The 14,712-nt window shown below is 47.5% G+C and overlaps 2 protein-coding genes across 2 annotated transcripts; one reads left to right on the plus strand and one right to left on the minus strand.

Moving 5' to 3' along the window:
- Positions 1–1,424: 1,424 nt before the first annotated feature.
- On the plus strand, positions 1,425–6,619 carry BHQ10_009090 (uncharacterized protein; the record flags this gene model as incomplete). The annotated part of the gene is made up of 8 exons (XM_040881968.1): positions 1,425–1,886; positions 1,937–3,230; positions 3,288–3,365; positions 3,979–4,197; positions 4,253–4,482; positions 4,550–5,099; positions 5,161–5,642; positions 5,750–6,619. The coding sequence occupies 8 exons, from the start codon at positions 1,425–1,427 to the stop codon at positions 6,617–6,619; spliced, it is 4,185 nt and encodes a 1,394-aa protein (XP_040737592.1).
- Positions 6,620–7,679: 1,060 nt separating this feature from the next.
- On the minus strand, positions 7,680–13,951 carry BHQ10_009091 (uncharacterized protein; the record flags this gene model as incomplete). Its single annotated transcript, XM_040881969.1, has 7 exons — positions 7,680–10,676; positions 10,738–10,824; positions 11,987–12,521; positions 12,579–13,246; positions 13,296–13,390; positions 13,471–13,718; positions 13,776–13,951. 7 exons carry the CDS (start codon positions 13,949–13,951, stop codon positions 7,680–7,682), a joined length of 4,806 nt encoding a protein of 1,601 aa, XP_040737593.1.
- Between the last annotated feature and the right edge of the window lie 761 nt (positions 13,952–14,712).

The following is a 14,712-nucleotide window of genomic DNA, read 5'->3' on the forward strand; positions in this document are numbered from 1 at the left end:
GAGAATTTCAGATACAAGGGGTACAGAACATATTTGATTCCAATGTACTTTATATATTGGCCGTAGGGTTCTAAATCTTCCGACATCAAGCACATGTGCTAAGACTTGATGATAATCTACGGGTTAGTTCATATTGACAAACATCCATATAACGCGCGCTGTTGAAGTGATTTTTACTTGAGAACACTAATGCGAGCAGAATTCTACAGGTAACCTTCTCACAACTTTGAAACTTCTGCTTGAGCTACCCAAGTCTCCACAAGCATACGCTAATTCAGGCGGGCTCGCTTTCGCCTATTTTCATCAGCATTCCCCTATCAGTAGAGTAGCCTATTAAGGTACGTCTCTGGACACTCACGAGCTGGCGCGGCAATGTTCATTTCCCTCATCTTTGCTTCAAGTTTGTTGACATGGTCCTCAATGTTGGTAGTAGGCGGACCTAGCTCCCTATACCACAAACCTGGTTCAGCCTTTGGCATTCCAAACCGTGACCACCAATCCCCCTTACACAACTTGCCCTCGACCTTACATTCCATTTTCAGGTCATTTCCTGTAGAACAAAGGGCAAGCCCGCCGTGTAGGGTTCCTCGATCTTCCACCTGCGGATTATTCTTATTGGACTCCCAGATCCAAGTTGCGGTCGTCGGATAGTTGTTTTCGTCAGGAACCGGATAACTTCGAAATTGCCATTTATACGTCATTGATCTCTCTGTTGTTCTAAAAAAAGATCCAAGGCTCCCACCACCAGCTCCTGCTTGGACTGAAGGTTCGAATTTGAATCCTTGGCTCTGGCTTTCTGTCCACGGTCGTCCTTCGATGTATTCGGGCATTGGGCTCGGTGACGGACTCTGCAGTAACCACACAGACGGTACATCTTGTTCCTGGGCTCCCATGTCCGCCGAGCTCGACGATGCAAACCGGATGTCTAGTTGGAAGTGTCGAAGTTTGTACCCTGGAGGTTCAATTGCCCTGAGTTGCAAATGCATGACTGCCACATGTTCATTCCGATAGTTACCCCAAATGATCCCTTCGGGTGCCAGAATGCAACTCACTTTGACTTTTGGTGTCAAATCGTTGGCTAGGTCTGTTGGAGCTCTGGTATTCAACTTCCTTGCGGGTTCTGGTGTCAACGCCCCGGTTGTGGAGGCCCCATAATATCTCGGATACCGTGACATTTCAAGGTTCAGAAGCGAAGCATACAGTTATGAAAGTTTCCGTGCAAATATCGCAAACATATCCTCTGGATGCCAATTCAGGTCAAATGGTTGCAAATAAAACCCCGCTACCCCGCTATTGTCTGACAGTTTGGACTTTCAGCCTCGCCCTAGGCATGTTATCTTCCCTGTCCTTTTACCGACAATAGATCTCGACGGTTGAACATACAGAGACAGTACTACCTACTCGATCAGTAGTGTCGCTTTACCATGGACGAGATTACAGAAAGCGCAACCGGTGAGTCCATCATTTTCGAGATGGATCTAGATATTGAGGAAGATGTCGACGCTTGCCTCGCGGAGTTTGTCTATCGCGTTCGACTAGGTCTTCACGAAGATGCCTATTATCTGGCAGAAAAAATCCTGTCACAGCATATAGGATATTTCCCCGTCTTTGCAGAGCTTGCGGCCTTCTTTATTACGAGACAAGAAGTAGGGGCTGCATCGGAGCTGATCATCGACCTCGCTGCAAGAAGAATTGTATTTCTGAGGACTGACGAACAGGAATTTCATCAGATGGTAGCTCTATTTGCCAGGCACAGATTATACGACTCTACACTCGCCGCGTTATCCCACAAAGAGAAGTTGAAGTTGGAGACTTCGGGGTCAGGGAACGGAGTACGCGCTTTATGCTCTCCTTTTCTCGAGATTGACTACAACTCCATTGCGCAGGTAAACCAAATTGGAGTATCACGATATGGCCCCTGACTCACGATTTGTAGTTACAAAATATAGAAATACGCCTATATGACGTCCTAGTGATGGGGCAGTATGGGAGTCTATCTGACGTGGTTGGATTTGCCTTCGATCATATCCAAAAGCTCATCGGGTTGAGCCTCTTACGCGAAGCCACCGAGATATTATTGTATATGAGCGTATACCTCCACAACACTGGTCAAGAATATGACATCGTGAATCTGTATAGTAACCTGAGCGAGCTGCTAGAGCAGCGTTCGAAGACATCAGCAGCAAACGACGAGATAAAAGATGTGCTCCTGACAAAGACAATGGCCAAGACTGCCCTATTCATTGCCCTTCGCGGCAAGGTACAGTCCCCGCCGGCGGTTGGCCTATTTGAAGACATTGATGAGCTCTTTCAGGACATTGAAGATTCGACCAACATTTTATTTTCAATGATTGCGGATACGAAGCCTCCTCGATCGCTAATTAACCGCTTACTTACGCGTTGGCACCTGTGGAAGCATCCTCCTCTTGCGGAAAAAGATGTATCTGTTCAAGGCAGATCAGATGTCTCCGATGCTACTAATGTCGAGCACGCCCGAGAGAAAGGCGTTCAACCCCTGGACGAGAAAACGAACCTCGAACCCACAGGAAACTATCTTATAGAACCAGACGGACCCGTATACATCCAAAAGCCTAAGGCAGCAACGTACATTCAATCATCTCGGGAAGACGTATATGTTCAAATTCCTCAGGAGGCGGTTTACGTTCAAGCGCCTGAGCAGGAAACATACGTTCAAGGCCCGCAGGAGACGGTTTATGTGCAACAACCAGAGCAGGTGACATACGTACAAGCCGCTAAGGATACCGTATACGTTCAAGCGCCTCAGCAGGTAACATACGTGCAAAGTCCTAAAGATACAGTATATGTGCAACGGCCTGAGGAGGTAACCTACGTTCAAGAACCCCAAGATACAGTATACGTTCAAGAACCTGCACAGATAACATACATCCAACAACCACAGGAAGCAGTATATGTCCATGAACCCAAGGGACCCGTGCGTATTTACGAACCTGAAGGCGACGTCCATATTTACGCATCCAAAGCTCAGATTCACCTCTATGAGCCTGCCGAAATCCACATCCATAAATCTCACCAGAACGTCAATGTGTATGAGCACGATGCACATGTCGACAAGGATAATGGCCTCCTGCATGCCCACGATGATCTGGAAGAGCAAGAGCCGCTTCCCCCGTACACAGCAGACTACAAAATACCAGAAAAAATTGTCCTCAACCAGAGGCAGAAGCTATATGAAATGGGAGTAATCAAGAGTATGCGCCCTTTTTAGACTAGGAAGCCTATTTGCAGAGTGACTGACAGATTTGCAGGCATGGTTGAAAAACTCCCAGACCCTCCGGAGTATACAGGACTTACCAGTAGCGAGGAGATGGGGTATGATAATGCAGGTATGCTTGAAAGTTTGTCAGCATTGGAAATACGATAAACCCCCATGGCAAGATTGTAAGCCTAGTGAGGACAGATATAGACCGCAATTGAGGACAAGTTTACTGCAAAGTTGCAACAGGAAGCAGATATATTTTCGTTGGGCTATTTCCAACGTAAACAAGCTGATATCTTGACTAAATGTCAAGTCTAATTATTTAGTTCCCCCACAGTGATTGCGTATATTAGATCCTGAGCATTGATGCTGCTAGTTTTGATGCTATCTTTTCATTCTCGACGTTCCCGTAGATTATAATACTACATTAATATCACTAATTTGATATGTAACCCTCAGCTGTTGGTAAAACTCCACTTATCGGTGGAGTAGACAAGCTTTCTCTTGGTCATGGGGCAAGATTATGTAGTATCATGTAGTGTGTACTAGTCCTAGAAGGGAAGGTGCTCACAGGGATCAACGACCATTTCGAGTCAAATATTATTCAGCTCATTACTTATAAACTCCTCTTTCTAAGTTCTTATAGTTTTCACTCTCGTCGTGTCGCGTTGGTCGTATTGTCTCATTCAACTATTTCTCTCCCAATATGGCATCAAATGATCCCGATGTTCAAATAACAGAGTCTCACGATGTTTTGCCAACTCCGGAGACCAAAGAAACTGATACAAAGAATAATACCTTCACGAGCGACAACGATGTAGAGCACGGCCTGAAATTTGAGCCGGAGGAAGAAGGAGCCACTACCGTGGTGGAAACTGCCAATGATCTTGTCACAAAAGTCATCCATGTCCAGGATGACCCAAATATGTCTGTGGTGACCTTCCGTGTGATTTTCCTTGGTTGGTTATCCTACAAGTAAGCCGCTGGAGATATCTTTACCAACCTTCATTTTAGGCCTCGGACTTTCTATCTTCGGCTCCGTCCTTCAGGAAATCTTTTACTTCAAACCGCAGACTATCTTTGTCTCTTTGGTTTTCTTGACTGTTTGGGCCTACATTCTCGGTGATTTAATGGCTGTGCTCATTCCGACAAGCATTGATTGGAAGATTGGTGGCTTGCACATCACTGATGGTGGCTTACTACGTTATCTAAACCCGGGTCCCTTCAACTCCAAGGAGCATGCTGTATGTTGCGGAGAGGGAGAAATGAAAGACAATCCGCAATCAAAATTCGCTGACGTTCCTCTTATAGGCAATCACAATCATGGCATCAGCAGCTGCGCAGTCAGCATTGGCTACCGAGGCACTCGCTGCTCAATTCCTTTTTTACGGGGGCTATCCGAGTAAAGGAGCCGGCATTTTTATTGTCTTGACATCTCAGCTCCTCGGCTTTGGTGTTACTGGGCTTTTGCGCGACGTGCTAGTATTTCCAACGAAAATGATCTGGCCAATGACAATCCCGGTTTCCAGTTTGCTTGAGACAATCCACCGTGACCGAAAGGAGACTAAGCGGAAAATGCGAATATGGTATGCTGTATTCCTGGCTGTCTTTTTATGGGAACTCTTTCCCGAGTATATCTTCACAACCTTGATTGGCATTTCGGTCTTCTGTCTTGCAGATCAGCACAATCTTTTCTTTACCAATTTCTTTGGCGGAGCTACAGGAAACGAAGGCCTCGGGGTGCTCAATATTTCGCTTGACTGGAATTATATTGCTCCTTTTTTCAACCCGCTTTGGTATCCCCTTCAAAGTACTGTGAATACCTTGATTGGAATCATTGGTTGTTACGCGCTTCTCATAGGTCAGGGACTCCGTCTTTCTTGCCAATTGTCAATTTTATACTAATTTGGCTGGGCCTCTAGGTTTATACTACGGTAACGTTTGGGAAGCCAAGAGTCTCCCTTTCATGTCTCAAAACCTATTCAATCTTACGGACACAAATTCCACAACCTACAATATTTACAACCAGTCCCTCATCTTGAATCAAAACTTTGAAATTGACAATACAAAGCTCGAGGCCGAGGGTCTTCCACATTTGACAGCAACCTACTTAGCCTATCTTCTCACCACAAACATGGGCATGACGGCAACAATCGTATATATGCTTTTGTGGAACCGAGACGATTTGAAGGCTGCGTGGAGCTGGGCACACCCGTCACAAATTCGGAAAAACTTTAGTCTCCAAAGGCTTCAGTTCTGGCGTAATCAGGAGACACCCGAGGAGAGACTGCAAAGAAAGCAGGACGATTCGACTTTGGACCCCCATTACAAGCTGATGCTAAGGAATAAATACGCAGAGGTGCCTTTGTGGTGGTGGGGGCTCGTCCTTGTTCTCAGCTGGGCTGTAGGTCTTGGTTGTCTTTACTCAATGAAGGTACGGAGATGTCGGTGACTGCCTACAGAATTTTCATCCTTCCTTTCCATGATAATAAAATGCTAATAAATTTATAGTCCACTTTACCCTGGTGGGGATTTCTGGTTTCTACATTCTTCACTTTCATTTTCGTCCTCTTTTTCGGCTCCCAGATGGGAATGACAGGGTTTCAATTCAATCAACAACCAATTTGTCAGATGCTTGCCGGATATATGTTCCCTGGTCGTCCCCTTGCCAACTTTTACTTCACTTGCTTCACGTTCAATGCAACTCAACAGGCTCAGCTCCTGGCTAAAGATCTGCGACTGGCTCAGTATTCACATTTACCACCACGCATAACCTTTGCGGTTCAAATAGCAGGCTGCATAGTTGGAGGGCTGATGAATTGGGTCATCATGGATACTATTGTAGCCGCACAAGAGCCTCTCCTGATATCGATTCAGGGCTCTAGCATTTGGTCCGGACAGAACATTCAACAGTTCAACTCTCTAGCTATTGCATGGAGCATAGCGCCCAAACTTTTCAGTATTGGTGCGCGTTATGAATGGGTTACGATTGTTTTCCTTTTGGGATTCCTTGTCCCTGTTCCAGCATACATTATGTACAAGATCACTGGCAACCGACTTTGGGGCTATCTTAACCCGTCAATCATTCTCTGGTTTATGGGAAATCTCTTTGTTGGAATCAACAGTGGGTTCACGACCTTCTTCATTGTCGCGTTCGTCTTCCAATGGTATATTCGAAAATACCACCCCAGATTCTTCGTCGAATGGAACTATCTCATCTCAGCGGCGTTGGACGGCGGTACACAGATCATGGTCTTTATTCTTACATTCGCTGTAGCAGGAGGCAGTGGCACCGCTCACCCTTTCCCTACCTGGGCAGGGAATCCTGACTTGTCGCTCCATAACACAGACTACTGCATGGTCAATCCCGCAAATCAGTGATTGCCGGTTTGTCAAATTGTTTTCAATGCCGGTACCTGAGCATCAAGGAAAAATGTTTGTGTATCAATCACTTCCTTATGCATACATTTGATCTTCCATTGCGTGTTTGAATATGTTAAGGTCCGGATGTATATGTCCATCCTGGTAGTTCGGGAGAGTGACATTGATAACGTAGGACCCAGAAACCTACTAACAGCAATTAAATACAAAAGAAAATTTCTACTTATCAAACGGTATCCCCTCTTGAATGGAAATGACTAGTTTATCTAGACTCTATCCTTAGACTAATGAATTAAAATTGGATCTGAGCTCCTTGAGCTAGCTGATTAGACTAAACCCGAAAGTCGTAAAATGCTGGCTTTGTTCATGGGTTGACCCCCATATTCGGATTATTTCCTCGGCCAACGTACCCCCGCAGAGGGAGGATTGGTGGGCAGAAGTGAGGCTGAGTCTTGGACAATAACTCTTATCGAAGAAGAATCTTCCCGTGGAGTTGCGCCGGATGGTTAAGGAGGAACTAGAGGGTTCGCCAATGACGATTAAGGAGGCGGAAGAGTTGAGATGGGAACTGATGGAATAGAGCATTGCTGTGAAGGGGCAGCGGAATGAGATATACGAGATTGGGAGTTTTAGTTTGTGTGAGCATTAAGCCTTTTTTTTTTTTTGTTTAATTTCCAAAGGTCTTAAGTGCTGGATATGGAACTTAATTTGTATAATGTTGCTGGCTAAAAGTAAATTCATTTCGCTTAACTGTATATGTATGGCAGCCAGAGCAGACGATGCACTTTTACAAGAAGGCTGTACAGCTATATATGATACATGTAAGTTTGCTTCGTAGTGGACATTAACCTCCCTAAGGAGAAAGACATAACACCTTCTTAGAGAATAGTCAGTCTTTCTACTTAAATCTCTACAGCTAGAACTCTTTAGGATATATCCAAGTAGTAGCCAATCAATAGATCCTCGTATGTAAAAGTCCCTTCGAAATCCTATCAAACCTCATATGCATTATCAACCTATTATGCAACGACAAATTCCGTCAAACATCCGTCCTACATATCTACAGCTTAAATATAGGCACAACCCCATTCCATTCTCCCCTCGCCCTCTCTTCCCAATACCCATCTTTACCGGGTTTGAGTTTCCAGACCACTTCCTCACCACCAGTGCTACCATCAATCGTCGACGAGACATCCGACGTATCAACCCTCGAGAACCATCTCGGTCTATACACGCCGCCTGCATCCTCCAGCTCCTTCCTTCGTTCGCGTTGCTTCTCCTCGAGTTTCGCTTTCAGGTCTTCTGCAGAATCAACGTCATTATTCTCTAGTGCGCGTTGGTCGGGTCTCAGTCTCGAGTCTGTAGGCGGAAGTTTGCCTTGCTCGATGGGCGTGGATTCGTTGAGTGTAGCTGCAAATACGGGGAACCCATACCGTTTAGGGGCTTGGTCTACAAGCGGGCCTACAGACCAGATTGTCTTGTTTGTCGTTGAGCCGTGTTCGGTTAATTGCAGGGAATTGGTCCATGTACCCGCCAACCCTAGTGGCAGTTCATTGCCGTGGACGTCAAATGCTTTGACGGTGACTTCTTCGCTGCGTCCCGAAAACATTCCGCCGGCTTTGAAAGTGGTGATTGTCTTTTGGCCCGTGGTCTCGTTCACGACGATCATTTCACCCGCTGGCTCGACGTATTTCTCGCCGGCGATGATATTGCGAAGGAAAGAGGTAGCGTTGCCCCAGCTGAAATGATCGCCGCTAGAATGGAGACTCAAGCGCGTTTTACCGTCTGTGTTGATTTCGGCGGATTTGCCCCAGAACTTTTGCGTAGGTTTTGGTGATTGGGTCAAACTCCAGTCGCGGCTGTCGGCTTGATAGGCTAATTGCACAGGTCGATGGGAGACCTTTTCGACTATCATGCGGAAGCCGCGGTCTTCGCGGACCAGTTCAAATGTCTCGCCGAGAAGAGGATTGAATGGTTTGCGGATTGCGCGGTCTTTGACGCGGTTGGTAGAGAGGTTGGAGAGTGCAAAGGCTGTTACATAGACAAGTCTTTCGAGACCGTCAATGGCGCTGGCTGCTTTGTCAAGCAGAGGCGAGTATTCCATGCATTCAGCAGCTCGCTGCAGCAAGGATAATGGCTCGTTGGCTGTCACTGGCATCGAGACTGCGGACAGATCTTTTCCGACATTCTTGCGCAAGAATCCTATCAGACTTGGCGGCGGCACTGTTGGAGCGGGAATGATTTTTCGTCTTTGTACGCCATCTAGTGGCAAAGGAATCAATGATTTTGGTTTGGCCGGGAATAGTATTGCTGAGCTTTCCTTTCGAATGCCCTTCCGCATATAGGCACTTCGAGTATCGCCTTCACTACAAGATGAAAGCGCATCGTCATCGACGTCCTCTTCTGCGTCTTCATTTTCCGCTTCCACATCGCTATCATGCTGAATCGTGAGGAGAGGGGATGATGGGCCTGCTTCAGCGTCAAAGAACTCTTGTGATGCTTCAGAGTCTATGCTAACCCGCGAACTGATTGTCGAAATCTGCGGTTGTCGTCTTCCCTTGCTCTCTGCAATCAGGTTGGTGAACTCGATTACTGTCTTGTCCAGATCACGAAGAATAGCCATCAGATTCTCATGAATATCATCATCTCGGTCTGTATGGTGGCTGATAACACTTCTTGGTTTACGATCCTCTGTCACAGAGGCCGGGAATGCATCCGTTGACGGGCTAGGCGTAGCCAGATGTGTAGTACCGTTCGGCTGTCTTTTCGTATGACCGCTACCAGGCGTATTGCCGCTAGTCTTGCGCTTCCAAAAGGGTCGTTTGTGCTGAGTATCACCAAAATAGTCTTCCCCATTCATAGGAGATCCATCAGCCGGACTTGCTTGAAAATGCGGACTATGCGATCGTCTTCTTTCCAACGCTGCCATAGGTGCGGATGATGCGGACGAGGTAAGATACTTCGGGTCTGTATCCTTTGCCAACCGACGCACGGCATCCCTCGAACCCGAAATTTTGCTAACCAGACTTTCAATCTGTTCCCATTCCTGATCCTCGGCGGGATTCGGCAAGGTCCGCGACGTCGAGCGCGTAGGAATTTGTAGCGTCGGCGAGGCCGGTCGTGTAGTTTTGTCCTCCTTGCTTTGCTTCGACGCTCTTTCCAGTGCAGCTCTCCAAGACGCAAAGTCTGGCTCATTGTTAGCCCGCAAATGCCAAATCTCCGCGCCGGAGTCAATAGAAATTTCCCGTCGATCCGCGTTGGCAGCCACGGCGGCTAGGTTGAGCGGAATCGCGCCACGGAGCGCAGACGAGTTGCGGTCATGGTAGTACGACAGCGTAGAAGACGTATAATCAAGCGAAAAGAATCTCCTAGCCCAGCCCTGGTGTCGCTTTCGTCGTCGCTTCTGCAAGATACCTGTATGCACCAGCCCCGACGCGCCGTTGACGGAAGACACGCTATTACTGTTTGGACGCTGTTTGATAGATTTTCCACCGGACACGGAACGGCCCCCTTTCACGGCCGGACGCTGGTTATCAATCGACGTATTTGAGTTATTCGTAGGTCGCAATTTGGGCGAGACGCGGTTTCCGGGCGCTCCGATATTGTTTACCGTGCCCAACGCGTGCGGCGGGTGAACTTGATGGACGGACTGCGGCGGCATGGCAGTAGGATACGTAACGAGCACAAACGTCGCCATTTTCCCCGTCGTTTTGGAGAATGTGTTGTCAAAGACCAATGCATAATTCCCGCCTTCGCCGAGCGGTACGTCGTAGGTTCCCTGCGAGATCTTGTCGGCTTCGCATTTGCCTATCCATTGCGTCGGTTTCAGACCGGCACCACGGAGCTTCTCGATCAAGGCGGAGGCGGGCGGGTTGTCAGAGGGTAAGTCGAGGACGCTTTGGGAGTCGGCGTTTATGGTTGTCGTCGTGGCGGATGAGCTGGGAGTGGGCTGGCCGAGATGTTTGAAGATGCCGAAGTTGATGGATCGCTTGTGCGGTTGAATGCTCCAGGAGATGGTGTGGTCGCCTTTGACATTGACCCAACGGACTAGGTAGGACTATCGCATTGTGATTAGATTTGTCGCTTTATTTGTCATTAAGTAGTTGTAGTAAGCTTACCTTGCTGTGAATCTCGAGCTCTTCCATTCCCGCCATGCTGAGCAAACCAGTCGTTGACAGGTTGGCGGGATAAGTCGTTCGATGGGTCTTCAGAATAAATGAATATATATCAGAGAAAAAACATCAACATGAATTAATAAAAAAGACGATATTGTGCGAAGCTGAAGCGCTTCAGCTGATTGTTTTGACCAAGTTGCAACAACGGGATGACGGAGGCCTACTACCGTAATCAATTAATTCTACGGCTGACCCGGACGCGCGCGGAGTTAAACTCTCTTTCTGCCCGCCCCGTTTGCTTTTCTCTTCTTTTGCTCTGTTCTTTTCGTCTCTTCTTTGTTTATTCTGTCTGTCTAATAATTATTACTATTCTTCTTACAAGATTGTAACAGGATTTTCTTCCATTGTCCAGATTATGTGAGTCGACGCCGAAGCACGAGTCTTGCATACTGTTTTGTACGTAGGTACCGAGGCTGCCCTTACGAGCGTCGATCTTATTAATCAACCTCTTCTTGGCTCTAGAAGAAACTAAAAATTACCATCTGTTGCTACTTATAGTTTTTCTCCTAGGTATTATTGTCACTCACCTGACCAACCCGCGCGTGATGGCACACATCGTGATCATTCGACAACGGCCGCGATGCTGGCTGACCACGTTCCTGGATCCGGCCTGTTTATGGTCTGCTATCCAAAGTGTATACAAAAGGGCAAAGTCAATGAGAACGGGCCGAAGTCATAGCACATGTGTTAGCCACAAACAAGCAATACTACAGTGTATTAGTTGAAGGCTAGTAGTATGCTAGTAGTATGCTAGTCTACTAGTATTCGTGACAGTGTCGTGCTTTCGTCATTGGTACCGAACCTCGGATGAGTTCACGTGTTTGAGAGGTGAAGTATCTCGGTGCGGAGATGTACTTGCTAGATTTTAGTGCAGGTGTTAACCTAAGCAGTGTTGAGCAAGTCTTGGTAGCATTGCATCCACATATATGTACTGCTTATAGTAATTCGTATGTGTTGAATCAGCGCTGAATAAGAGCAGATAGAGAGACCTTCCCTTTTGGGAAGGTTATGCCTAATCGGGTGTGTCTCAAAAATTGGCAACGCAGGCTTTTCGCTCGGACAGGCCCTACTCAATAATGTATAGTATAGAGATTCAGTGCAAACACCCGCCTATGTATGGATATGAATCAAGTACATTCAGGTTATATATTCTACCGACGAAACTAAATCATACAGCAACCTTCTCACTCACCCCTCCCTTCACAACACCCACACTCCCATCCACAGGACCCTCCTGCTCCTGTCCCGGCACACCAACCACAATCTCCATGCCATCCACAACAAGCACATCCTTCTGCGCACCCATAGCAATCGATTTCGGCACATTCCCCTCAAACGGCATCTGCCTGCTCTCCCTCATCGCTCTTCTCGCAGTAAGTAACGAAACAGCAAAATACGACACGCCACCAACGAGATAACTCAACACCCATCCCAGATCGTACATGTACGTCGCAGCCGGATTGGCGATGGTGACAGTGCCGAAACTTTGGATGAAACCCGGAAGGGGTAAACAAAACCCGGCGATGAAGGCGGCGACGCCGGTCCAGTTTACGCCGTAGGTGTAATAGTACTGACCCGACCTAGAAGTGGTGAACATCTCGCTGATATGCAGGTTCCCGCGGCGGATGATGAAGTAGTCGACTGTCATGATGGAGACTAGACTGCCCTGGAAGATGGAGTAGCCGCTTAGGAAGCTCAGGAAGCCGTTTGCAGAGGACACGATGCGCCTGTCAATTAGTCTCTTTCTGTTCAGACAGTGGGGAAAAAAGGGAGAAGGGACATACCATGGCACAATCGCAAACGCAAGAATCAAACAAATAAACTGGCCCCGAATAATATTCACATACTTCGGCGCAAGACACGTCACATCCGCGGCAAACGGCACAATGTTACACGCAATTGACGTGCCCATAGTCGCGAACGCGAACGAAGCAGACGCAAAAAACACACCGGCGCGAGCTTTCGATGTATACGAATGGTCCAAAATCCCATTCAACAAGTCATACGGATTCCAGAACGTTTCCCCCCACATATTGTGCACCGCTGAAGTGGTAATGATTCCAAACGCGGCGCAGATCAATTGCGCAATGGGCAAACCCAGTAATTGACCCCATAACTGCGCGTTCTTGGTCTTGGAGTATCGCGCAAGATCCGGGACGGTAACTAGTAAGGCAGAGTTCGCGCCCATGACGGCATTAAATTGTCCAATTATGCCCCAAGCGAAGACTGTGGTGGAAGATGGTCTTGTGGATGTTGCTTGTAGAGCGGAGGCGGACACGCCGCCGTTGGCGGTAGTGGCCCAGCAGACGACTCCCAAGGCGGCAAGGGGAAAGACGACGGCTTTGAGGCTGAAGAGGTGTCTGATTTTGGAGGTGTGGATTAACATGAGGGGGAGAGTGAAGACGAAGGCGAGGAAGAAGCCGACCATTACTTGTGTCGTAATTTCTTGGCTCTTAATCACCGTTAGTGAACGTTTGAGAAGGTGCGGGAAAGGAACTCACGGCAGGAATCGAGTTATGTATCTTCGTCCAACCGGGGAATATACACCGCAGACAAATCGAAATAAATTGACCTTCAAAGAACATCTGCACGCCCCCTATCCAAACCACACATTAGCATTCTTTCCTTCCCAACGAAGAAGAAGAAGAAGAAGAAGAAGAAGAAGAAGGAACTCACCCCAAATAACGCCCAAAATAGCCCTTAAAACCACAAAGAAATACGACCCCCAAATCCCGAACGTCGTTCTCGCCAACACGGGATATCCGACATGATACCTTGACGCAGCGCGGCCATTGAGTACAATGACTACTGCCGAAAGCAGGTTTGCGAATAGGATGACGAGCAGCGCATCCCGCACGGTTGCGCCGAGTGCAATTAGAGAGGAGCCGAGGGACCAGGTTGAGACGGCCCAAGATTCGCTCCACCTAGACACACCACACAGTCAGTCCGTACTCGAGAAAAGGGAAATGGATTGGGAATACCAGTAAGCAAAGAAGTTCCATACAGTCCATGTCTGTCGTTCGGGTGGGGAGGGAAGAAGATCTTCGTTGGCGAGTATGGATGAGGCGCTCTTTAGTTTGATGGCAGCGTGGAATGCGTGCCAGGACGACAAGGCGTGTTTCGTCCGCGTCCATCGGGACTGTTCGTATTCCCCCATGATGATGGATGGCCTTGTGTTGGTGGCCGTAAATAGATATAAATGTCAGGCAGTATAATGAAAAAGATCTAGACCAGCCCTGAATATTTTGGCAGAGATACAAAATGACGATTCAATCTATCCAGATCGTCGGGACGCAAGCTAGTAGATATAGTCATGCCTGTGCATATCCATATCAATCCGTCCGGCAGTCAAGGATAACTATATCATGATTCATAAGCTAGTCCATGCCGGCTTGGTATCAGCTCGGTATCAGGCCGTAGTATCATAGATAGGACAGTGCTAAGATAAAGCTAGATTCTACCTATGCACTCCACATCTTCCTCAAACTTCGGGGGTGGCAACGCCGGTCCACTGGAAGACAGTCATGCGCCAAAAACGTGGTTTTGGCAATACTAGCTGACTGCGCACCCAACCCATGATTTGGACGGAAACGGTCGAGTCATTCGAGTCATTCTTCGGTTCAAGTTCTCGCAGTTGGAACTTGGGGTGATTCCTTATCAGAGTTCATTGGATGTGGAGAGTGGTACGTGGGATATTAGCACAAGTTCTGTTGGACCGTTGGTTGGTGGCTGCTCCAATTCTTGCGCGGGATATACTCTTGGATAATACGATATCGTATTGTCATGCGGGGGTATGCTTGCTGCTCCAATATTACCGATATAGTTGGATGCATGTTATTGGCTATCACGACTTAGATGCTACAAAACTTGCTCGCATTTATTTTTATATTTCATAAATATTCCTCAAGCATCTTCCAC

This window comes from Talaromyces amestolkiae (genome assembly GCF_001896365.1).
Source record: "Talaromyces amestolkiae strain CIB chromosome Unknown scaffold22.1, whole genome shotgun sequence".
NCBI classification, from domain to species: Eukaryota; Fungi; Ascomycota; class Eurotiomycetes; order Eurotiales; family Trichocomaceae; genus Talaromyces; species Talaromyces amestolkiae.